We start from the raw sequence: 25,283 nt of genomic DNA, 5'->3' as shown, positions 1-25,283 counted from the left end.
AGAATTAAATTTCGGTCTGCTACAACTTAAAACGCCAGCAAAAGGTTAACTGCAAGCTGCTTCACAATACAACTTCACTGGTTTAGAAAACCAAACAAGTTCCAGATACTCATATAATACAATGGAAAGAGATAGTAATCAAAAGCCTAAATAGGTATTCAACTTCAGCCTTGGACATGTATCTAAATTAATTAAGACAACATCATATTAGCGATTATTCTACACAATGAAACCGGTCTGTTCAGGTAGACGGTGAAGGAGACCTTGGACTAGCAGATTTGGAAAGAGACCTAGATCTGGAGGGAGCACTGTGACCCGAGTAGCTTCTGGATGAGTGACTATCAAGGGATCGGTCACACTTCTTAGGGGAATAGGAAACACTCCTACTGGGGCTTCTTGATAAACTGCGAGAACAGCTTCTCCTGGTACTCTTCCTTGGCCTTGGTGAATAGCTACGGGAGTAGCTCTGCCTTGAGCCTCTCCTAGGCTTAGGCGAGTAACTCCTTCGTGAACTTCTCCTTGGTCTAGGAGAGTAACTCCGAGAGTAGCTCCTCCTTGAACTTCTCCTTGGTCTCGGAGAGTAACTACGTGAGTAGCTCCTTCCCCTGGGTGAGTAGCTACGGGAGTAACTCCGGCGCCTTCTTCTGTAGTACCTTTCATCAGGAGAATAATCATAGCGTCGCCTACCAACTGATGATCTCCTGTAGTACGGAGAGATAGACCTCGAGCATGATCGGCGGCTCCGACGTCTATAATAGGGAGAATATGATCTATCTCGCCTGGGGTACGGTGAATAGGATCTCTCACGATCAGACGAACGAGACGAGTGCCTGCTGTAAGGTGAATAAGTAGAACAGCCACGACCTGAATAGAGGATATAAAGGAAACAGTTGGCAAACCAGTTGGTACTAGATACAGAAAAAGATAAGTAGATAACAAAAACTCAAGACAAAGGAAAGGACTCTTACTGCGAGATGTCCTCAACCCCAAGTATCTTCCTGGAGTTGGTGTGCGACCTCTCCTTCTTCGGGCCTGAAATAGGCATTTGTGGACTGAGTGTTAGTTAACAGTTGGATAGACCTGGGGCCCTATATATGTACACTAAGCAGCAGATTACGGTTTTGGGAAAAGAAGACTTTTTAGCCAAGGAACTAAAAAATAAGCAATAATAGCACACAGCTAAATTCAACAGCAAAGAGAGAAATGCAGGGCATACAACCCTCTGATATAAAGTCTGAAATTTGATTTGCTTGGATTGATTTGATAGTTGTGTAGTTTGGTGAAGAGCTGCTACACACAGCTAACCTGTAGCTGCCACAAAAACTTCAGGCGACAAGAAGCAAACAGATTTCAATCTTAACGTGCCAACAAAAACAAATACCAATCTTGATACATCATAAGCTGTAAACATAAACATGGCAATCATAAAAGCTCTAAATAATACTAGTGCTTGAAAGAATACCAATCCTTGGGAAATGCTGAGCTCTGCTGATACAAGGATAATCTGCTGAGGGGGAGGGAACTAATGTGTAAAAAGAAAAAATAAATCTATACCTTCTCAACCGTGATGACACGCCCTTCAAGTACAGAGCGGTTCAGATACTTAATGCAACGATCTGCCTCCTCAAGAGAGGACATAGTCACGAAACCAAAACCACGTGATTCTTTGGTCCATGGGTCAGTCACGAGGTGGACATCCTCAACCTGCAAATGTCATTCATTAGGGAACAGGGCAAGTAGAAATAATAACAGTAAAAAATAGCCTAAGGTCCCATAGACCCAAACAGAATCTGCTAGCATTCGAGTTCATAAAGAGAAACACAATTGCTTTTCAATTCAATTTATTTGACCATATAATACCCCATTCTAAAAGCTCACAAAAACTGCAAAATATATAATCACCTTTCCCTCACTTGAGAAATGCTTCTCAAGTTCTCTTCTGGTGACACGTGTCGATAATCCAGTCACATACAAATTATTGCCAGGATTCTCCACACTGCTTTCACGGCTCCTGCCACATACAAAAGCGCATAAATATCATCACCATTGCTGCTGTTACTATTAAGAATTTGCGATTTGTTTAGGGTTTGTAATTTGTGGTTTTTTAATGTTAATGACATGTTATTAGATTTGATTTTGACTGGTTGTTTCAATTTAAAATTAATTGTTGTTTTAACAAATTGCGACTCTTTTTGGGTTTGTATTTTGTGATTTTTTTTTGTTATAAATGTTGATGATTGATCGTTAGGTTTTATGTATACCGTTCGCCCAATTTAATTCGAAAGCAATTGTTATCCATATTAGGGTTTTGCGTTCATAATATAGAAATTTTCATCTCATATTTGGCGTTAATTTTTGGGGGAAGTTCGAGAAAACGTAGAATTGGTTAAAAGTAGTTACCTGAGCTATAAAGGAGTGAGATTTGCGTAGTACTTTAGATGTTGAAATCGATTCTTAATTAAATCGGTAGAAAATTATGCTTTCCCCTTGGTTCGTTCATTTGTAGGAAAGTTGTGAATTTGATAAGGGTATCAGATTCTGGCTTTCCCTTTATAGACTACTAGATAACCTGACGCGCCATATTGCCCAATTGTGGTGTCAAATAATCAAGGACTTGGAGTTGGGATCAGGAGGGAGCGTGGGAGAAAAGAATTTAGTTTGCGGATTGGTTCTTGGAATGTGGGGTCTCTTACGGGAAAATCAGCAGAATTGGTAGAAGTAATGAAAAGACGACGCGTGAACATCATGTGCCTCCAAGAGACAAGATGGACAGGAGAAGGAGCTCGAGGCTTGGTTTTGGGGTATAAGGTATGGTATGTTGGGCAAGAAACGAGCCACAGAACAAGGAATGGTGGAGCTAGGAACGGAGTTGGTGTGGTTCTCGATGAGAGGTTGGCAAAAGAGGTGATCGAGGTCTATCGGAAGAACGATAGGTTGATAAGGCTGAAGTTGCTATGTGGCAAGGAGATTGTGAATGTTATCAGTGCTTATGCTCCCCAAGTGGGTTTAGATGCAGAAGAGAAACGACAATTTTGGGAGGACCTAGACGAGGTGGTGCAGGGTGTCCACCACTCAGAGAAGTTATATATTGGAGGGGATCTAAATGGGCACGTTGGGGCGAGCCGAGATGGCTATGAGAGTGTCCATGGAGGCTTTGGGTATGGGCAGAGGGACGCCGGTGGTGAAGCTATTATGGATTTTGCCCAATCATATGATTTAATTTTGGCTAATACTTGGTTTAAGAAGAGGGATTCACACTTGATAACTTTTCGGAATGGAGCAAATGCAACTCAAATAGACTTCCTGCTCACAAGGAGCATAGATAGACAAAGTTGCATAAACTGTAAGGTTATCCCAGGGGAGAGTGTGGTCACCCAACACCGGCTATTGGTAATGACTATTCGTCTGAAAGAGAAGGCGAAGAAAAAAGTTAGACAAGAAGAACCAAGGATAAGATGGTGGACCCTAAGGGATGCAAAAGCTAAGGTTTTTACAGAAAAGGTAATTGAAGAAGCGGATTGGGATGGAGAGGTGGATCCGGACATGACCTGGTTACGAATGAAGAACTGTTTCCTAAGAGTGGCCAAAGAGGTCTTAGGGGAAGTAAGGGGAAGAACTTCGGTACAGAGAGATACTTCGTGGTGGAATGAAGAGGTGAAAGCAGTAATTAAGCAAAAAAGGGAATGCTATCAAGCCTTAGGAAAATGTAGGAGTGATGAAACCTTTGCAGCGTATAAGGAGGCTAAGAGTAAGGCAAAGGCAGCTGTTCGCCAAGCAAAAGAAAAGGCATATCAGGAGGTTTATGAAAAGCTTGATTCCAAGGAGGGAGAAAGGATCATTTATAAGATGGCAAAGAGAAGACAAGAGGCAAGGAAGGATATTGGCATGGTGAAGTGTGTCAAAGATAAGAACCAAATGGTCCTAGTGCAAGAGGAGGGCATCAAGGACAGGTGGAAGGGGTACTTCGATGAATTATTTAATGGAAGTAATGGAGTTGTGATAGGAGATACCTCTATGAGTGATGAAGAAATCAACATGGAGTATGTGCGAAGGATTAGGAGAGTAGAGGTGGAGATTGCACTGAGGAAGATGAAACCTAAGAAGGCGGTTGGCCCTGATGGGGTACCGATAGAGGTGTGGAGGTGTTTGGGTAAGATTGGTATTGATTGGTTAACAAACCTTTTCAACAAGATATGGACGGCTACAAGGATCCCACAAGATTGGAGGAAGAGCACCTTGGTCCCGGTTTATAAAAACAAAGGAGACGCTCAAGATTGTTCTAACTATCGAGGAATTAAGCTTATGAGCCATACTATGAAGTTGTGGGAAAGGGTGATTGAACAAAGGTTGAGGGCATGCACAAGCATTTCAGATAACCAATTTGGTTTTATGCCTGGGAGATCTACTATGGAGGCAATCCATTTGATAAGACAAATGATGGAGTTTTATAGGGTAAAGAAGAAAGATCTTCATATGGTCTTTATTGATTTAGAGAAGGCATATGACAAGGTGCCAAGAGAGATACTTTGGTGGGCAATGTTGAAGAAAGGTATCCCACGAAGGTATGTAGACCTAGTTAAGGATATGTATCGGGATGTGTCAACAAATGTGAGGACATGCGGAGGGTTGACAAAAGATTTCCCTATTACAATCGGATTGCATCAAGGGTCTGCATTAAGCCCTTTTCTTTTTGCAACGGTTCTAGACGAATTAACTAGACCAATTCAAGATGAGGTTCCATGGTGTATGCTGTTCGCAGATGATATCGTTTTGGTGGATGAGACTAAGGATGGGGTTAATGTCAAGTTGGAGCAATGGAGGCAAAGGTTGGAATCTAGAGGGTTTAAGCTAAGTCGGAGTAAGACTGAATATTTGGTATGTCGTTTTGGCACTCAGAGGGGGACAAGCAATGAAGTGGTGAGTTTGGATGGAAAGGATTTGACCATGAGTGAATGTTTTAAGTACCTAGGGTCGATCATCCAGAAGAATGGTGACATTGATCAAGACGTGACCCACAGGATTAAGTCAGGGTGGCTTAAATGGAGAGCGGCCACGGGAGTGCTATGCGACCGCAGCATTCCCTTAAAGTTGAAGGGAAAATTCTACAGGACTGCCATAAGACCAGTGTTGCTCTATGGTACAGAATGTTGGGCTTCTAAGAAAGAGCATATTAAAAAGATGGAGGTTACGGAAATGCGCATGTTAAGGTGGATGTGTGGAAACACTTTAAGAGATAGAATCAGAAATGAGGTTATTCGCAAGAAAGTAGGTGTGGCGGGCATTGTAGATAAATTAAGGGAAAATCGTCTGCGTTGGTTTGGACATGTAAGACGGAGACCCGAGGGTGCACCGGTGCGAAGAGTGGAAGAGTGGGACCATGGAGGGATTAAACGAGGAAGAGGGAGACCAAAGATGACTTGGTTGGAAGGAGTGAGGAAGGATATGAAGTGCATGGATTTACGTGAGGATGAAGTTTTGGATCGTAAGGGATGGAGGAGAAAGATTTATGTTGATGACTACACGGAATAATCAAATTTGGTTCATGTTAGCCGACCCCACTTTTGGGATTAAGGCTTTGATTGATTGATTGATTGATTGATTGCTGCTGTTACTCTGTTTATACTTCAAGTGAAACGAACAATACAAAGGCCCAAAATACATATCAAAGAAAGATGAGTACCTTGATCGACTTCTCGACGATGACCTTGATCTAGACAAGGACCTCGAAATAGAGCGACCGTACCGCTTGTACGGCGATGGTGAACGAACATCCCGTCTGGAGTACGACATCTGTTACAGGTATGAAAATTAAGATTTAGAAAGTAAAATAGAAGGTCCAAGTACTGCAACTTCACAAACAAGTTATTCCCAACACTTCAAAAGTCGATAAAATCACCAGTAATACAACCAAGCAACCATATCGAATATCAACCAAGAACTCACACAGTTATGTACTTACATATTACTAAAATAGTTCCAATAGGTTTAAATATCATCTGCGTAACTAGGGAATTTCAGATATAGAAAAGATACCATGCCCTACAACCTTAAGGCAATTAGATGTTTATAACATGTCAATTTTATGGATCATAAATATTTAATCAAGTTTCAACAACAAACAACAATTAAAGATAGACATCATATCATTCAATCAATCAAAGTCTTAAATCCCTTAAGTGATATGGAAAAATTTTGTTGGATCAAATAAAATATTATGCTGAAACTCATTTTGTACAGTGCACTCTAATACTAAACAATGCCATGTTCTCAGGGAAATTATAAATCTTAAATAAGACATACGGAGTATTAAATTTCAAATGCACATAATCTACGTTATACCTACATCAAATGGCAACGCCAGGTAAAAAACATATAGCAACATATTACTCTGCTTTGCCAATTCATACTAGAGACAGAAGCATATCTTATAGTTATAGGTATATTTTTCGTGCTGTTAACTACTAACATTACGCGTTTATCAATTTGCTTATCCACTCCCAGAGATTAATCTATCAACCCTCGACCAAAGCCGACGATAGCAAAAATCTGCGGCAGGTTATCTAGTAGTCTATAAAGGGAAAGCCAGAATCTGATACCCTTATCAAATTCACAACTTTCCTACAAATGAACGAACCAAGGGGAAAGCATAATTTTCTACCGATTTAATTAAGAATCGATTTCAACATCTAAAGTACTACGCAAATCTCACTCCTTTATAGCTCAGGTAACTACTTTTAACCAATTCTACGTTTTCTCGAACTTCCCCCAAAAATTAACGCCAAATATGAGATGAAAATTTCTATATTATGAACGCAAAACCCTAATATGGATAACAATTGCTTTCGAATTAAATTGGGCGAACGGTATACATAAAACCTAACGATCAATCATCAACATTTATAACAAAAAAAAATCACAAAATACAAACCCAAAAAGAGTCGCAATTTGTTAAAACAACAATTAATTTTAAATTGAAACAACCAGTCAAAATCAAATCTAATAACATGTCATTAACATTAAAAAACCACAAATTACAAACCCTAAACAAATCGCAAATTCTTAATAACAAAATTCACCCGGAGATTCCAGAACAAAACAATTGAACATTGAAACAATCAAATCAAATCAAAATCAAAAATGAAATAGTACTAACCGTGAAAAACTGATTGATCGAAATTCCTGAGATTGTGTGATTTGATGAGAATGAAGAAGATTATCTCTCTCTTAAACGCGGAAGTTTGTGGAAAAACTGGAAATTGTGGTGGGGGGATAGCATTATAAGGCACAAGAAGGTTCTGGAGAATGCTGATTCGGACGTTATTTTTTTTAATTTTTTATTCCACTTCATTAATTTCGAGTTTTCGTCCATCCATTTTTTTTTTCTTTTTTTTATCAAATGGAATATTCGCCACGTTGACGGTGGATATATTTTCAACTTACCATTACAAATATTGGATTCCCTCCGACCACATGGATCGTGGATTCGTGGTTCGGTTCGGTTGTTAAAATTATTTTTTTTAAGGGAAGACGAAGGATCTTACTAAATTACTACCTTTCACTGGTTTAATCAGTTTAGTTCCGTAAGTTATCGCTTGAGAGTAAAGGAGGAGGTATGGAAATTCCCTATTTCGATCCTTGAAATACTTTGATTTGATTTTGGACTAGAGTGTACCCGTGCAAAATGCACGGGATATATAAGAAAAAATATATTTAAAATATGGAAAGTTGATTTTGACGTTGTAATTAAGACTTGAGCTGTAATGGTCGATTTTGGATTCGTCAGTTTTGTTGAACCCTAATTAGCTCTGCTGTATTGAGTATTAATAAACTTATTAATAATGTGCTGACACCTGTTGTGCTATGCTGAAATATGATATTCTATGCTTTGCTTAGAAGCTCCAAAAACAGGGTTTTATTTTATTTATTTTTTTTTTTTATGTCGGTGGCCATGCAATGCTATTATGGGGTTTACTTTTTCAAAGTTATAGAGGTTACTCGTTCAGTGTTATAGGGGTTTCTCGTGTTACTCGGTTAATGTCATATGAGTTAGTGTCTTACTCTAGAAGTTGCATACATTGTTTTGTTGCAACTTGCAAGTAGTTATTTGCTGAGACCAGCTGCACAAAAACGTGTTGTACTTTTTTTTTTAATGATTAAAGATGTGGAAAATGTTTGGAGGGTAGTCCCTAAAAAAATGCATAATTGAAGGGTTGGGGATTTGGAGTACTATAGTGAATTGTTGATAAAGGAAATGTATACTCGTGCTAATGCATGACATATATTATACTATGTACCAAAAAAAATACTCATGAAACAAAGTGAAATGTTAGTACGTAGTGTTTAAAAAAATGAAATATTGGGGATTTTGAATGCTATAGTGAATTGTTGATAAAGGAATTGTATACTCGTGCTAATGCATGTCATATGTTATACTAAATACCAAAAAAAAAAAACAAAGTGAAATGTTAGTAGTAGTCCCTTGAAAAAATAAAAAAACAAAACAAAACAAAAAAGAAATAGTGAATGGGTAGTTATTGATTTAAAATTTTTTTTTTTTTTTAAAAAAAAAAAAGGAGTGGGATGGGGATTGGTAGTTATTTTTATTTTTTTTTTTTTTTTTAAAAAAAAATAAATAAAAATCTAAATGCATGAGAATTGAGGGATGAGGTTTTGGAGGCTCCTCATTCACTGACTCTGCAATTATATATTAGATTTTTGATTGTACCTATGAACTAACCCTTTCTTTCAGAAAATTTGATGCAATTTTAATTAAGTGTCCATTTTTAATATTTCACAAAATTAAGGAAAGTGGAAAAAGTATTAAATCATGTTGATAAGTACAATGATAAAGTTACAAAGAGTCAAAGGGTGATATTTTGGTTTAATTTATTTGTTAGTTTATGTAAGTAATGCATTTGGGCACCAAACTTAAAGGGCATTTAGGATAAGTTAAGAGTATATATTAAAAGGTAAAAAGTGAGGGTATGTAGGTAGTATAAACAACTAAAAATTGAAACAAACGCTTAATTTTGAGACACCGAATAAGAAAAATAATATATTAATCTTGAGACTGAGAGAGTAAAATTACTACGGAGTATGATATTGATACAAATAAGCACTCAATACATATTCTAATGGGTATAAGAATAATAATATATAAATACCGATTAAAATTAGGCATTAATCTGTATAATAAATTATTTATTTCATTTTTTTTTTTTTTTTTTTTTACTTTCAAGCTCACGCAAGACTTTTATATTATGTGAGTTTTGGTAATATCAACTTCCTATCACATTCTCTTCAAATGTAAATATTCTCCTCGTGAAGTCCTCCATGCGTGTCAAGCAATAATGATGATAATTATCAGGAGATTAGTTACGTTTTTTTTTCAATTTTTTTTTTTGGATAAAATCGTAAACAGATTGAAGATGGGTTAACAGATTATATAATTTCATTAATCCAAGTTTTAGTAACTACGGAGTAACAAGTTCTACTCATTAAACCAAAGTTTTAGTTAAACAAAAGAGCAATTAAGGGCCTGTTCTGATTGACTGAACTAAGCTGAACTGAATTGAACTAAACTGAACTAAATTGGATATTTTATGAAAAAGGGTAATTAAGAATTGAATTGAGCTGAACTGAACTGAATTGAGCTAAACTGAACTGAATTGAACTGAACTGAAAATAATCTGAAGAGAACAGTCCCTAACTCTAATGTAATCGATTAATTTAAGAAAAAGTTTCAAAGCTTTGTTAAAGAAAGCAACATTTAAATAAGAACACTAAAGTAATAAAGTAATTAACTCATCATATGAATTAAAATAAGTACATGCAAGTAAATATGAGACAAAGTAACAAGTATAGTACGAACTACAGAGTAGTATTTAACACAGACCAAATATACTGATTAACAAGAGACACTAGACTAGAAACACTCAAGTTACATCATTATATTAATGTCTCGTACTAATACAAATAAAGCTAAACCAACACATGACATATACATATAACATACTACATTATTACTCTCACTAAACCATATAATATTACAATGTATCAAGTTAAGCTTGGTCTAGTAATAAGGATAAGGTTGGAAGGTACAATCCCCACTAGAGGCACTTTGAGGGTGGAAAAGTGGAAATCCCTTAACCTTTCTCCCTCACTCTCAAAATATTTGACCCTCAAATACTGAACTAAAAAATCATAAGGGTTGAAGTTTGGTCAGGATCCTTCTCCGTACCTTTAAAAAAAATACAATATTACAATGTAACATAAAAAACCAACTTCTCTAAAGACCCAACCTCTTAATTGACTCCAAAATAAAGTCATAAACCTTGTTTAGATCAGGAAGAGCTTTAGCCACACTTTCCCTTTGCATGCACCTCTTAGCCCATTCAATGATTTTTGGGCAAGATTCTTCAATCTTGAAGTTGGTCAATGTTTCATAGGCGTGAAACCAACTATAGAATGGGATGAAAACAACATCAACAAACCCAAATTTATCACCTCCAAAGTATGGTTTGTTTCCTAGCTCTTGCTCCAATAGCTTCAAATGCTCAATGAATTCCTTCGCCGCCGCCTCTTGATCTTCGCCTTTAGTGGTCCAAACTCTCCTCCCGGGAACGTAAATCTGTATGAGTGTCACAAATGTTAGTCATCTGATCAAAGCAATGACAATATTTGACATACATCTTGATCTAACTTAACATATGAAGTATTACAAAATGAACCTACAACAATTCTATATATGTATGTGTTATTAATTGTTCCATATAACTATTTCAACTATCTTTGAATATGATGCGTTGTTTGGACAAAACAAGTACTACCTCTGTTTCATATTATTTGCAATGATTAAATATTTTTCCTCTTTATTTTAATGTTAAATTGTTACAAATAATATAAAACGGAAAGTAGTAAATTTAAACATTACAAAGACGTACAAAACACGACTTGTAGCTGCTGTGATAATGATAGGCAAAAATTGTTTTGATTATGGTGGTCCTGAACTAGCTAGAGTAGTGGTACCGTGGTAGTGAAATCAGACTCAGCATTTTTTTTTTTTTTGAGAAACAGCATTTTATAATTAGGTATTTAGGTAGATGTAGTAATGTCCAACTTAATTTTTTCTGACCCATAAAAAATACTTGCCATAACAACTTTTAATTGAAATCCTTTAATTATTGATTATAAAAACATATAATACGTACTCCCTCTGTCCCTTTTTTTTTACTTTATTGGACTTTTTACGGTCTTCGAAACACGTGTTAAAACGTATTATCTCAAATATATAAGTGTAAAAATTATAAAAACTTGAGATTAATAAAATATATAATTCGACGAATCCAAAAAGATCCCACTTGACTATATTATATCTTATACATTAATAAGAATTTGCGGTCAAAGTTATTAAAAGTTGACTTAAAAATTAGCTATGGGGCAAAAAAATAGGGACATAGGAAGTAGTATATAATCTCCAACTAGGCCGCTTGAAGTATAAAGTGGAGGGTGTTTGGGGTGATGAATTTCACTTTTCCAAAGTACCCCTCTCATTTTATTATTTAGCGTACATGACATCATCAACATATTATTTTAATAACATATTTTTTTAATATTACCCACCAATATTTTTTACTTAGACTTAATGAGATAACATTATGAGAAAAAAACATAGAATAATCAAGCTTAATATAGAGTACTTTATATTGCATGTTGTTAAAATAACACATGAAATATAAAGGAAAAAATAAAAAGTTAACGAGTTACCTTCTTCTCAATAAAGTCAGCCCAAAAACGAGCTTGAGCCCTATGATAAGGATCAGAAGGCAACAAAGCAGCTTTATCAGACCAAACTTCATCAATGTATTGAACAATGATAAGAGACTCACAAACCGGTTTATTATTATGAACAAGAACCGGTATCTTTTTATGAACCGGGTTCATCTTAAGGAGTAATTCACTCTTATTCTTCATATCTTGTTCACTATTTTCATAATTCACTCCTTTTTCAGCTAATGCTATCCTCACTCTCATCCCAAATGGACTTGCCCAAAAATCCAACAATTTTACTCCATTATTATTGGTTGCCATTTTTTAAAATTTTTGAGGTAATTAAAGTTAATTTTGTGGAGTAAACGATTGAAGGGGAATTTGTGGTTTTAATAAGGTGGGTTTGAAGGGTTTTTATAAAAGGGGTTTTGGAGAGTGAAAGAAAAATGTGGAGATTCCAAGGTTGATAGTTCTAGTTAGAGACGTAGAGTTGTAAGAGTAGAATTTTCTTCTGAATGTGTCATGGCTTACGTTAGCAGAATGGGCCAGAATGTTATTGATGTAAGGGTACTAGCTAATTAGTACTTTAATTGATAATCATGGATCAATGATAGCAAAATACTAAAAACAGAAACCGACAATAACACGTGTCATTTTTTGATACTATTTTTTCTCTTTACAGTACCCCTTCATTTTAGCAAATATCTTTTATTTTTAGAATATTAGAGTACATCTGTGCTAACGCACGGAATATACATATCTTTTTGTTTTAACAAGAGACACTAGACTAGAAACATGTACTCAAGTTACATTATTATTCATACGACAATATACGCCTTAAGTTTTCAAACAAATTGAGTCTCAACTCGCTTGAAATATATTACATTAATGCTCCGTACTAATATAAATACGGCTTAAACCAGCACATGACATATACATATAACATATTACATTATTACTCTCACCAAACCATACAATGTAACATAAAAAACCAACTTCTCTAAAGACCTAACCTCTTCTTTAACTCCAAAATAAACTCATAAACCTTGTTTTGGTCAGGAAGAGCTTTAGCCACACTTTCCCTTTGCATGCACCTTTTAGCCCATTCAATGATTTTTGGGCAAGATTCTTCAATCTTGAAGTTGGCCAATGTTTCATAGGCGTAAAACCAACTATAGAATGGGATGAAAACAACATCAACAAACCCAAATTTATCACCTCCAAAGTATGGTTTGTTTCCTAGCTCTTGCTCCAATAGCTTCAAATGCTCAATGAATTCCTTCTTCGCCGCCTCTTGATCTTCGCCTTTAGTGGTCCAAACTCTCCTCCCAGTATCGTAAATCTGTACGTGTGTCACACATAAGGATATATAATTAAGCTAGTCTTTCGATCAAAGCAATGACATTGTTTGACATGCGTACAAATCTAGAACAATTCTATGTGCTATTATTTCAACTACCCTTGAATATGAAGTGTTGTTTGGACAAAACAATTTAACCGATATAGTGAGCAATTTGTGCATTGCAACAAGACGTAAAAAAAAGACTTCTTGTTGCGATATGATAATGATAAGGACAAAATATTTTAAATCGTGGTTGTCTTTTTTTAACTAGCTAAATAAAATAGTGGTAGTGAAATCAAACCCAACATTTAATTTGATAGGTACATGTAGTAATGTCCAACTATTTTTTCCGACCCATAATTAATTCGAATAAAGATCAATAAGGACTAATCATATACTCCCTTATAAATTACCATAATTACTTTTAATCAAAATCCTTTAATTATCGACTTTAAAAACGTAAATAATCTCTAATAATCAGATCGCTTGACAAGAGACGAGCTAATAAAAATAAAGCATGAAATTTAATGAAAAAAAAAAGTTAAGATTCTTAAGAATTACCTTCTTCTCAACAAAATCAGCCCAAAAACGAGCTTGAGCCCTGTGATAAGGATCAGACGGCATCAAAGCAGCTTTATCAGACCAAACTTCATCAATGTATTGAACAATGATAAGAGACTCACAAACCGGTTTATTGTTATGAACAAGAACCGGTATCTTTTTATGAACCGGGTTCATCTTAAGTAGTAATTCACTCTTATTCTTCAAATCTTGTTCACTATATTCATAACTCACTCCTTTTTCAGCTAATGCTATCCTCACTCTCATTCCAAATGGACTTGCCCAGAAATCCAACAATTTTACTTCATTGTTTGTTGCCATTTTTTTTTTTTTTTTTTTTTGTTTGAGGTAAAAATTAATTTTAAGGGAGTTTACTACGGAATATGTTTTTAATAAGGTGGATTGGAATTTTGAAGGGTATTTATAAAGGGTTTTGGAGAGTAAAAGAAAAATGTGGAGAATCCTAGGTTGATAGTACTAGTGAGAGACGTAGAGTCTAGGATTATCTTTTGAATGTGTCATGGCTTACGTTAGCGGAATGTTCTTGATGCAAGGGTACTAACTGTACTAAAGTGATTTATTTGGACTACTTTCACGTTTTTTTTTTTTTTTTAATTTACTTTTTATTTTTATAATTAGTCCCTCTATTCCATAATACTTTCTTCGTTTCTTTTTAATTGACACGTTTTTTTAATCACTTTTGAATGCACAAATTCAATCATTAATATCTTTAATTTTCAATAAACAAAAATCATAAAAAGTTGATATTTAGAAAATATATATCGAAACGATTATAACAAGATCCCACAATCCCACATCACTAATATTTCATTACATATAAATTACAAAATACGGTCAAAGAAAGTGTGTGGATAGTTCTAAAATTAAAACATGTCAACTAATAAAAAACGGAGATAATAGTAGTTTTATTTACATATATCGATGCAATCTTTGATCATATTAATCTCACTCCAGCAAAAATATAAAATTAGATATAAATAACGTATTCATCGAGATGAATAAAACTATATTTCATATGACTGTGTTTATTTGTATTTAGAGAGAAAATTAAAAGGTTTCCTCTAATTTTTAATAGTTGAAAGATTCTAAATAGGATTAACAAACAAAAACGAAGGGATTATTTGGTATAGAAAGATACAAGTGTTGTAAATGAAATTTGATCTCTAGTCTGAATGACATATCTCAATTTATCCTCTCTGTATTTTATTATTTGCTTCATTTGCAATATTCATTTAACTAGTTTTGACTAATAATGTTTGCGATTTATACATAATAAAAATTATAGTCTTATAAGTATTTGTTGGAATCTCGATGTTTGTTTAAGAATTAAGGATTCGTTTAGCATCGCTGTAATTTTTGTTTTACTCAAAAATATTCAAACTTATTAAAATCCTGATAAATTTGAAAACTAATCATAGAAAAGTAAAAACACCTTTTTCTTGTTTTAAGTTTTGTTTTTTGTTTTCAAAACAAAATCCGATGCCAAATCAGCTATAAGCTACTTCCTCCGTTCTATTAATATTGCAACAACGATGAAATTACGCATTTCAAAACACATTTTATATACTAAATATCTATAATTGTGTAAGAGTAAAAATTATAAAAAGTTGATATTTTGAAAGTGTTTTATGAGACGAATCCAACAAGATTCCACATGACTATATTTTGCTTAACGTATAAATCATATTATATGGTCAAATAAGAGTGATGAATAATGCAAAAAGTCCATTGTTGCAATATTAATAGAATGGAGGAAGTATAATAATAGATTTATTGATAATAGATAGATTGTTAAGTTTTCAATCTAGAAATGGGCTATGATTTAGCTATTTGGGCCTAATTACATATAGTGGGCTGGGTCTTGTTGTACTATTCAGTTTATTCTAAATTCTAACCTATTTAAAAAAAAAAAAAAATCTCCTCTATTGAACCGTACTCCGAGTTCTCCATTGAAGCGGCTAAACAGCAGGTAAGATGGTTTAATTTTTAATCATTTATCGATCTAGGGTTTAACTGTTAATTTAATTCAGCTTCATTGTTATTTCTTCTCGATATTTGCAGTATTTTTTGAGCAGAATTTTAGAGTAGAACTAAGATGAAGTTGGATGTTAATGCTCTTAAATACCTCTCTAAAGATGATTTCCGGGTTCTCACTGCCGTTGAGATGGGCATGCGTAATGTAATCAATCACCTTTATTTCTTCCCTCTTTTAATTGTCAAAAATACTTTCAAATTTTAATTATTTTTTTAAATTTGGGTTTTTGTTGCAGCACGAAATTGTCCCTTCTGAACTCATTGCTCGAATTGCTTCACTCAAGTAATGATTGTTTCAATTCTCAATTTTGATGGGTTATTTGTATTTTGTGAAATTAATTCATTGGTAATTCTCAATTTTAATGGTTGATTTGATTTGTTTTTGTTTGTGAATTTTTATAGACATGGTGGTACTTATAAAGTGTTGAAGAATTTGCTTAAGCACAAGCTGCTGCATCATGATGCTTCTAAATGTTAGTCACTTGCTCTTTTGTCTGCTTATTAAATTATACTCATGTAGTGTAATCTCTTGTATTCTTCAATATAATTTGTGGGTATTTTGTTTAGATGATGGTTTTAGGTTAACATATCTTGGGTATGATTTTCTTGCCATCAAGACGTTGGTCAATCGCGGTGTCTTCTGTGCAGTTGGCCGTCAAATCGGAGTTGGAAAGGAATCTGGTAATGCCTGTTGATATATTATGCATAGAGTCCTATGTTTAGTTTTGTTAATATGTGATAAAAATTGAGCAAGTTTGTGTTTTTTGTGGGTTCAAGATATCTTTGAAGTTTCCAATGAAGATGGTACAATTATGGCCATGAAGCTGCACAGATTGGGTAGAGTTTCTTTTAGGGCCGTGAAGTCTAAGCGTGACTATTTGCAAAACAGGAGTTGTTCTAACTGGCTGTACTTATCTCGTCTTGCGGCACTGAAGGAATTTTCATTTATGAAGGTTCCACATTTCTTCTACTAGTTTGCTCTCTCATTGACTATGTTTTGGTGGTTCATTGTTTCGAGCTTAATGTTATCTTACTTTGATAGGCATTGGAAGATCATGACTTTCCTGTACCAAAGGCTTTGGATTGCAACCGACATTGTGTGATTATGTCCCTTGTACAAGGCTATCCACTGTAAGGATTCCTCCTTTGCTCTACATGTCTCGTAAAAAAAACATGCCAGATAAGCCTGTAACAATTTTTTGGTAGCTATAATGAAAATCTTTTATTCTAATATGTTCCACTCCACTGTCCTTTCGAGTTATGAATTCACCTGGAACCTACCATTTCCTTTTTTCCCATCATAACACTATGATTTATTTTCCGTTGTCAAAGTAGAATGGGGATCATCATTTTGTAATAAAGGTAGTATTCGAGGTGAAATCTAAACAACAGTAACGAGGAATTGTGGTCTACTAGAATTATAGGTGATCCTTTCAATAGGGCTTTCATATGGCAACCTTTTCATTTCAAATTGTATGCTTGGTTCATGCTAAGGATTGTGAATATTGATTATTCGCATTCTAGAGCTGGAAGTTTGGAAGTTTAATAGTCCTCACTCCTCAATGTCTGTGCCAAACTGGTAATTTTGTTTAAGCGACCAGTTCTTGTTATGCTTTGTTCTCTTTCTTTGCTCACTTTCTCACTTGTCCTTCTTCAGTCTTTTTTCCCTTTTTTGTTTGATCTTATCTTCAAAGTTGTGATATTTATGTCTGTGGCCAAGGATATATGAGGTAAATCAAATGCATACTTACCATATTCTGTTCTTAATCTAGTGTGCAGGTTAAGGAATTGCAAAACCCAGATATAATTTTTGACACTGTGATAGGTTTAATTGTTCGGCTGGCTGAGCATGGACTTATTCATTGTGACTTTAATGAATTCAATATCATGGTACTCAACTTTGCTTCTTCCCTCCCCATCCCCTCCTGTCAAAAAAGCAAAAAAAAGAAAAAAACTTTCATTGTTGAGAGATTATTAAAGTCTTGCCATCTTTGCTGTTGAGTAGGGGTGTTCAAATTCGGGTACCCGGATATTCAGGTACCCGAATATACGGGTACCCGGATCATCGGGTAATTGATAAGTCGTCCCGTGTCCCGTCCCGGATAGTTCGGGTACCCGGATATCGGGTACCCGAATTATCCGGGACGGGTCATACAGGTACCCGGGTTTTTCTTATATTTTTTTATTCATTATTTTTTTAATCTAAAATCTGGTGATGCTGGTTGTTTTTATTTGTAAAAACCTGTTGAATATTATTTTTTTTTTACTGAAAATCTGCTGTAATTTATTTAAAATAACCTGCTGTAATTTTATTTTTTAAAAATGTTGTATTTATAGCATGCAATACCTTTTAAACTACGAATCAAAGTAAAACAAAATCCAAGCTAGAGTTTAAGGATGGAAATACAAAGTTTTTGAGTCTATAATTACATAACTTCAAAACGTATAAATTACAAATAATGGCACAAAGCCACACAACAAACGAAATGGGAGGGCTTCAATTCATTCACTTGTGAGATCCGACATTTCAATTGTCTCATCAATAACAATCGTCGGACGTCGGTTGTTCCAAAACCAATTCTTTCATTCCTACAAAACACAAATAATGCAATAACATATCACATATAGATATAAACTGGATATAATTTAAATGAAAAGAGAATGATAAAACAGAAGGGAAAAAAAACATAATAATAAACTAGAAACAGGAAGTTAAAAAAAAAATTATATGAAATTAAATTAGCTAGAATTACAAAAATTGAAAAATAAATCAATAACCCATGCCTATTCAGATAAGCATTAAATATTTATATTGTCATAGAAATGATAGATCTATTAACAACGGCAATTTTCATTTTCAAGAAATTACTCGCAGATTACAAACAATCAAATAAAATTATACACATAATCAAACACAAAATTATTAAATTCAAGAGAAATCAAACACAAACTCCATTATTCAACCCGATTACTTGAAAATTCACATAAAGAACAAGACAAATTATTAAATAAAATTAACAAAAAATGGTAACATTTTGGGGAGAAAGAAAAAGTTTTGTTATACCGTTTTAGAGTGGTCAGCGTCAAGGAGTCAAGGACAGCGGTGATACAGAGGCGGTTAAGGTTTAGATCTAGCAATTGATGATAAAAAAATAATTAGATTAATAAAAACTAAAGTAAATACCATGAAAAAAACTACAACAATACCACGAAAATAGTACAAATAAAACTAACCTGAGATCGACTTATGTTTGATGATGAATGTGGTCGAATTTCGAGTGAAGAATTGATTGAGATGATTTTTTGATAGAGGAGATGAGGCGCAAGAAAGAGGAAAGAGAGAGAAGAAATCTGACTGAGTGAATGATGGTGGCTTTTTTTTTGGGGTAAGAAAAATGAAACCCTAAGTGTAAGTGGGCTGGGCTAGTTGAGGGAGTAGCAAAATTTTATTTTTTTTAAACGGGTATCTGGGTACCCGAGAATAGCAAAGCTTGCCCCATGTCCCGGCCCACAAAACTATTATTTTAGCGGGACGGGTACCCGACCCGAAAAAAACAAAAAAAATTGTTAATTTCCCATCGGCTTTTTTGCGGGTCATCGGGAAATCGGGACGGGACAATCGGGTCGGGTTTTTTTGAACACCCCTACTGTTGAGTACTTAGGAATTGGAATTGTTGCGTTTCCTACCAGGCCTATCCATTCAGGCTTTCTAGTTTGCAGTTCAGTTTTCTAGTTTTACAACATGTTATATGAAATTAAGAAGTTTTCATGCTTATAACGCAAATGTTTACACTTTATCATTTGTTGCAAGACTTGCAACTGCCAATTCCACTGACAGTAAATAAATTGTCCTCTTTACTTGTAGATTGATGATGATGAGAAGGTTACTATGATTGATTTCCCACAGATGGTATCTATATCTCATCGGAATGCACAAATGTGCGTAATTCTTTCCAGAATCTTTAAGTCTTCACTATTTGAATACAAGTGTGCAAAGTGAAGATATAGAGCTTATGTCTTTTATGCTTATACTCTTGACAACCACAGAAATTAATAATTATTACTCTGCCTTGCAGGTATTTCGACCGTGATGTTGAATGCATTTTCAAATTTTTCAGGAAAAGGTAGTGAGATCTTTCAATTGCCTAGGAATAATTTTTTGCTCTTCATTTGTTAATATAGCTTTTCAAGGTTGCATGATTGAAATGATATCTTTTTATGCCAAAGCTCCCCTTTACTTTTTTGTTACTTGTTTTAAATTTGCTCTTTATGCCCCTAAAGAACAAAGAAAATTATTCCTTGGACTGAATTAGTGTGCCATGCCATTTTAAGTTGTAGGCATAGTGCTTGTATCAAGGCTGCTGGTTATGGGCATGGGAATTATAGGCATGGAGGATAAATGCAAATAGATGTTCTTTGTGAAACATTAGGTATAAGTCTCAGTCTGGAGTCTGTACAATACAATACAATAGCTGAATGTGCGATTTGTTTGTGTTCATTATAGTTGGTTGTACACCTTGTGGTATGTGGTATCTGGAACTTTCCATTTTGCATTGTATTTAGTTGCAGCTGGCAAATTTATGGAATTATGTAAGTGCTGCAAGTGTTGAAGGTACTCAGTTTGGGATCCTGTGAAGGGATTTGAACTTCTGAAGTTTTCTTTTGGTAGTTGGAGCTTGGAGGCCTTTAAGCAAGACTAGAATTTTGATTTTTGAGTTCTTATCAAGATGCTCTGTGTTTCTTGTTCTGAGTTTGATATCAATTTTTTTTTTTTTTTTTAGAATGTGCTGCATGTTTCTTGGCTGTATAAACTCTATTTTGCCATCAACTCCAGGTTTTAAAATTTTAATCAGATTATTTGTTTCCGTGATGGCTTGCTGTCTTCTGCAGTTCCTTTTGACTTTGTCTCGATTATTTATGAAACTGGAAGCTTAAAAATAATGCCAGAATTTACTCGTTATGCTGAACTTTCTCTGATCCAACACAATTCTCTGTACAGATTTAAGCTGACTTTTGAACTGCAGTCGGATGAGGCTGATGGTAAAGATGTAAATACGGATGAAAATGAAAGCAGGCCAAGCTTCTCCTCTATATTACCTATTTCTGGCTCCTTAGACAAGGAACTTGCTGCTAGTGGATTTTCAAAAAAGGATCAGGAAAACCTTGAAAAGGTATTGCATCTTATCTTTTTCTGTGTTTGTGTTCTTTTGATGAATTTTGTGCAAGTGGATTTGGTCTGATTACAAAATTATAAGAAAGAAGAAATTTGTTAGTTTTGTTCTCCATGTTACAAGACGAGGCTCTATATTTGTGGCAGTTTTCTTTAACTTATGTTAAGAAGTTGCCCCATAAAAATCGCCTTGCTGCTAAAACATCCAATTTGTTGCTAAAACATCCTATTTGTATCCATACATATCAATCAAGTAGACGAAGAGGAAGGTTAGGTAATTGGATATCATATTTTTTTCAAGATGGTTTTCTTAAGAACCCATAACCCAACTCTAAAATCTCTTCAATATCCAAAACAATCCAAAACAATCCAGAACCAATCAAATATCTCCCAAAAGTTACTGAATCCTAGAACTTAGGGGCCGTTCGTTCGGATGGGGGTATTCATCAAAGGGAATGGGAATCAACTGCCCCGATTCCCTTTGTTGTTGTCGGTTAAGCACTTTTTTTCATTCCCTTTACCTTCTCCATTACCCCAAATCCTTCTAAATTCATTCCCCATCCCCCTAGACTTTTCCATTCCCTTTCCTTAGCCACCCCTCCACCACCACACCCACACTAGCCACCACCCTTTTACCTTACCTCCACCACCCAGTCGCACCTCCACGGCTCCGTCGACATTTGCCGCCCCTTCCCCGACCTTCCACGACCTTCGCCGCCCTTCCCCGACCTTCGCCGCCCACCGATAAACTCTCCCCACCCCTCGCTGCACCTCCCCTCCCCTTGTCGGTCTTCCTCACTATCGAAACCCACCATCGAAAAACCTAAAAAACCCATCTTCTTCACTGTTAAACGGCCGACCGGCCCTCCCCCACCATCGAAATCCTAGGCGCCAGGGTTTCGAGGGTGGGGGAGGGCTGGCCGACGAGTTTCACGGGGAGTGAGGAGTGATTTTAGACTCTCCGCTAGGTCGACGAGGGACGGGGGAGGGCTGGCGAAGGGCAGCGAACGGTGGGGGAGATGCGGTGAGTGGTTTGGTGGCTAAAAAGGTGGAAAGCTAATGACTTAGGTGGTTGTGTGGTGGTGGTGGGACTAGTGGGATTGTTTCCTTTTGTTTTTAAAACAAACTACATGATAAATTTTAGGTATTTTCATTCCATTCTTCTCCTTTCCCTTTGTTCATTCCATTCCGATTACCCTGTGTGAACCAAAAGGCCCCTTAGTCCTAATAGAAGTAGGCCCTGAAGAAATGAGAAGTTTGACCCTATAAAAGCCTCCGCTTTATGATATTCTGCCGGTGTTTGTTTCAAAAACAGGGAATATGGTGATGATTGGTAATGTTTGCAGCATGTAAGAGGATGTACAACTAGCCGTCAGTGGGGTTGGGTTGGGGGATTAGAGGGGAGGGGGGTGGGGGGTGAATGGGAAAAAAGTTTGTGAGTTTGGGTTGGGGAAGGGAAAAAGTTATGAATTTGCTCTACATTTCTCTATTTTTCTAATAAATCTCTAGATTATGTTGCAAACTTTGTGGTGCTAGCCTGCTAGGTCTCATTTTTGTGGAATACTAAACTAGAGTTGTTGTCTCGTGTGACTTTGTTTAGGGCATCTCTTTCTTTTAAGTATTTTTTTTCAATGTAGCCGGCTTCACTTGTGGGACTAAGGCTTTGATTGATTACATTTGCTGTACTGTTGTGTCACTTGTATCTATTGCTTTTTGAAATTCTTATTTTTTTTTTTTCACTCACAGTTTATTGAAGGGACTTCTAAGGACTCAGATTTTAGTGATGAGGCAAACACTGATGATGATTCAGGTGTTGATGAAGATGACGCAGACATCAAGAAATTTGAATCATTGAGCTTAAAAAAGCAGGTACTGTCTAGTGTCTACTCTACTAATCATCAGTCACCATGCTTAAGGGTCTGGTGCTACTACTACTGCTGCATGTCATTTATCCGTCGGTCTCTAATTTGATAGGGGTTTTTCTTGTGCTATATGGCAACTTAATGATTTGTGTTTTATCAGAAGTAAATCTGATAGAAAACTGTACATGAAAGGGTTAATTATGTACATCTTTGATTGAGCATTAGTGTATGCGTGTATGAGTTGTGCCTATGGCCCAATAAGGCTGTGATGAAGTGCTCCTGAAGCATTTAGCTTATCATGGCTTTATATCTTGCATCAGCCACAGAACCACTTTTGCAGGTAATGTGGATGGTCTGTGGCTGCTGCGGCTTAATATCTAGGTAATGGTAAGCTCAAAACCCTTCACGGTGGGGCCGTGATGGGCCGATATCTATTTCGTGTAGATATTATCATACTACTAATTATCTAACCATAAACAATGTTTTTTTAATTGTGACTTTTGCCGATTATAACCCACAAATCAGTCATCTTGTCACCTTTTCTTGAATCTCTTCTTTTTATTTTGGTTTAATTGTGGAAGATTGTATATGGTATTGGAATAGGAATTTTTGGCAGTTGCCTTAAAAAGATGAAATAGATATGTTATTTTGTTTCCCTGTACTTCATATGTCATTGAGTCTGGGAAATTTTATTGCACCTGAAATGTCTCTCATGATTCACCAGCTTTTCAATCTGCTATACACTTTTGAAACTTTCTGCCATCTGTATTTTTCTTAATACCATTCTTAATCTGTTTTTATTTTTTTCCCTCTCTTCTTTGGATGAATGGCATTATCAATCTGCTGACTAAGATTTTGTTTTTATGTCTTTGACTCTTTGTTGTGATAGGACTCAAGAGAGGAGGAATGTGATACAGCTGACACTGAACAAATTTCTTCTATAGCTTCTAGGAGTTCTGAGGTGCAGAGTGCAAGTGACGAGGTTTGTAATTATTTCATCTTTGTGTTTTCACTATGATGTGAAGCTATAATAAGAAGAATGGCAATCACTTCACGAATGTAGTTAACCTCATTATGCACAACGAGCTGAATTTATTTGTGAAGTTAACCTCACTCAATTGACTGAATGATTGAAGTTTGTTTAGATAATCAAACTTATGTTGCCACTTTTTTTAAGTGATGTTTATGCGCATGGGTCTATGCTATAAGTTTCTCTGGTGGAACTCATTCAAGAAGGCTTGGCTATCTCGAGAATGGTTAAACTTATCTTTAAACTGCTAAGCGAATGCTCTCTGGCTGCCTTCTGGAAATGGAGTTTTTTAAACTCTTCTCGTTCTATTTATCTACACTAGTTGAATTAGAATATATCTCATGTGCCCAGTGCCACCTCCTTAATCCCTCTAAGAAAGTGGAAAAGGTGTTCACTGGTGATACCATTTCTGTAAGATGAAAAAGAACCACTAAATACTGGCATCTATGACTAAAATGATGGTCCTTTAGCCCTTTGGGAACCTTGTGTAAATGGGTAGGAATATGAGGTGCTTGATTTTTCCAATATTTGGAGACCCTTGTATAGTAGGATGTCGACTATACGCCCCCAGGTGTACCATGAACACAGTGACACTGTGCAACCACACCCATTAGTTGGATATGTGTTCTTTATTTACTCTTCTAATTGAACAGAAAAGATGTCATTGGGTGATAATGTGCATCCTCTAAATTTTCAAGTCCAAGTTAATCTCAGCTAACTTCCATGTTGATGCTTTGGATTTATGCGTTGTTCTGATACAATATACTTTTCGCAGGAGAAAAGTGATGAAGAAAGCGATCCTGAACTAGCAAAGCGCCTTGGCAAGCAAAGGCGTAGGGCCATAGCATCTGCACATAGGAGGCAGCACCTGACCTCCAGAAATTCCTACAAAGATAAAGGTGGCAAATCGTCACAGAACTCTAAGATTCAGAAACAGTTAGGCGCTTGGTAGGAAGCCAAATAGTACAAAGTGTTAAACTTCATGCTACTACGTAATCAGCCAGACATGAATCAGTTATACAACCTTCACAGTTGCAGCGCGTGATGTACGAAAATAGATAAATTAGTGATAATATCAAGACTTCTTAGTCCTGGATCAGTTGTCTTAGCCTCAAATAGAGAGCTTGCAATTGTATCCTTACAAGTTTTGAAGAGTAGTATACCGTACGGGCTAACAGTCTAATGCCCATTGTTGTAACATCATTATTTTTACAAAAACAGCAGAGGTCTTTTTAAGTTGAGTAGTTTTCTTTCTTTTCTTCTCTCTACTATTTGTTTTTAGTTTGAATGCACTAAACCAGGGCAAACATGCTTACTCTAAGCTAAAGAACATTTGATACTTTGTTTGGCTAGGACTTAGGAAAACAGATTTATTTGACAAGTAACAAGTTATAGGCAACAAAGGAAGGCATAGAAAGAGAGGCATCTATAAAAGAGTATAGAAAGCCTTAAAGTTCTCTTGAAGGAACTAGGGTCCGAATTGTATTGAGTAAG

The 25,283-nt window shown here is 35.7% G+C and overlaps 4 protein-coding genes and 1 long non-coding RNA gene across 5 annotated transcripts; 1 reads left to right on the top strand and 4 right to left on the bottom strand.

The window, feature by feature from the left end:
- Positions 1-40: 40 nt before the first annotated feature.
- On the bottom strand, positions 41-7,313 carry LOC145570066 (uncharacterized). Its single transcript, XM_081629056.1, has 6 exons — positions 7,154-7,313; positions 5,681-5,790; positions 1,903-2,011; positions 1,555-1,704; positions 969-1,032; positions 41-864 (listed from the first exon to the last, which is right to left on the bottom strand). Exons 2-6 carry the CDS (start codon positions 5,788-5,790, stop codon positions 242-244), a joined length of 1,056 nt encoding a protein of 351 aa, XP_081485182.1. The 5' UTR covers positions 7,154-7,313; the 3' UTR covers positions 41-241.
- Positions 7,314-9,926: 2,613 nt separating this feature from the next.
- Positions 9,927-12,116, bottom strand: LOC145570064 (putative glutathione S-transferase). The gene is made up of 2 exons (XM_081629054.1): positions 11,767-12,116; positions 9,927-10,630 (listed from the first exon to the last, which is right to left on the bottom strand). Exons 1-2 carry the CDS (start codon positions 12,088-12,090, stop codon positions 10,289-10,291), a joined length of 666 nt encoding a protein of 221 aa, XP_081485180.1. The 5' UTR covers positions 12,091-12,116; the 3' UTR covers positions 9,927-10,288.
- A 345-nt stretch (positions 12,117-12,461) lies between these two features.
- LOC145570065 (putative glutathione S-transferase) lies at positions 12,462-14,100 on the bottom strand. Its single transcript, XM_081629055.1, has 2 exons — positions 13,673-14,100; positions 12,462-13,111 (listed from the first exon to the last, which is right to left on the bottom strand). The coding sequence occupies exons 1-2, from the start codon at positions 13,991-13,993 to the stop codon at positions 12,770-12,772; spliced, it is 663 nt and encodes a 220-aa protein (XP_081485181.1). The 5' UTR covers positions 13,994-14,100; the 3' UTR covers positions 12,462-12,769.
- Positions 14,101-15,529: 1,429 nt separating this feature from the next.
- On the top strand, positions 15,530-25,049 carry LOC145570061 (serine/threonine-protein kinase rio2-like). Its single transcript, XM_081629050.1, has 14 exons — positions 15,530-15,662; positions 15,755-15,872; positions 15,964-16,010; positions 16,130-16,200; positions 16,295-16,408; positions 16,505-16,680; positions 16,770-16,858; positions 17,500-17,617; positions 19,593-19,666; positions 19,804-19,851; positions 20,727-20,898; positions 22,644-22,766; positions 23,649-23,741; positions 24,565-25,049. Exons 2-14 carry the CDS (start codon positions 15,789-15,791, stop codon positions 24,739-24,741), a joined length of 1,386 nt encoding a protein of 461 aa, XP_081485176.1. The 5' UTR covers positions 15,530-15,662; positions 15,755-15,788; the 3' UTR covers positions 24,742-25,049.
- Positions 18,096-19,174, bottom strand: LOC145570063 (uncharacterized). The gene is made up of 3 exons (XR_014096376.1): positions 18,962-19,174; positions 18,792-18,858; positions 18,096-18,316 (listed from the first exon to the last, which is right to left on the bottom strand). It is a non-coding gene; the product is annotated as an uncharacterized LOC145570063 (long non-coding RNA).
- Positions 25,050-25,283: the final 234 nt, after the last annotated feature.

Source organism: Chenopodium album, chromosome 12 (assembly GCF_948465745.1).
Source record: "Chenopodium album chromosome 12, dcCheAlbu1.1, whole genome shotgun sequence".
NCBI classification, from domain to species: Eukaryota; Viridiplantae; Streptophyta; class Magnoliopsida; order Caryophyllales; family Amaranthaceae; genus Chenopodium; species Chenopodium album.
The sequence above is the reverse complement of the archived record's forward strand: the minus strand, read 5'-3'. Positions and strand labels throughout refer to the sequence as shown.

Coding starts and splice junctions, on each gene's coding strand:
- LOC145570066 (XM_081629056.1), bottom strand. CDS start 5,790: ATGTCGTACTCCAGACGGGATGTTCGTTCACCATCGCCGTACAAGCGG. Junction 2,012..5,680: donor TCGTCGAGAAGTCGATCAAG/GTACTCATCTTT, acceptor TGTATGTGGCAG/GAGCCGTGAAAGCAGTGTGG. Junction 1,705..1,902: donor ATTTCTCAAGTGAGGGAAAG/GTGATTATATAT, acceptor TGACATTTGCAG/GTTGAGGATGTCCACCTCGT.
- LOC145570064 (XM_081629054.1), bottom strand. CDS start 12,090: ATGGCAACCAATAATAATGGAGTAAAATTGTTGGATTTTTGGGCAAGT. Junction 10,631..11,766: donor CTGACTTTATTGAGAAGAAG/GTAACTCGTTAA, acceptor ACACTCATACAG/ATTTACGTTCCCGGGAGGAG.
- LOC145570065 (XM_081629055.1), bottom strand. CDS start 13,993: ATGGCAACAAACAATGAAGTAAAATTGTTGGATTTCTGGGCAAGTCCA. Junction 13,112..13,672: donor CTGATTTTGTTGAGAAGAAG/GTAATTCTTAAG, acceptor ACACACGTACAG/ATTTACGATACTGGGAGGAG.
- LOC145570061 (XM_081629050.1), top strand. CDS start 15,789: ATGAAGTTGGATGTTAATGCTCTTAAATACCTCTCTAAAGATGATTTC. Junction 15,873..15,963: donor TTGAGATGGGCATGCGTAAT/GTAATCAATCAC, acceptor TTTTTGTTGCAG/CACGAAATTGTCCCTTCTGA. Junction 22,767..23,648: donor CATTGAGCTTAAAAAAGCAG/GTACTGTCTAGT, acceptor TTGTTGTGATAG/GACTCAAGAGAGGAGGAATG.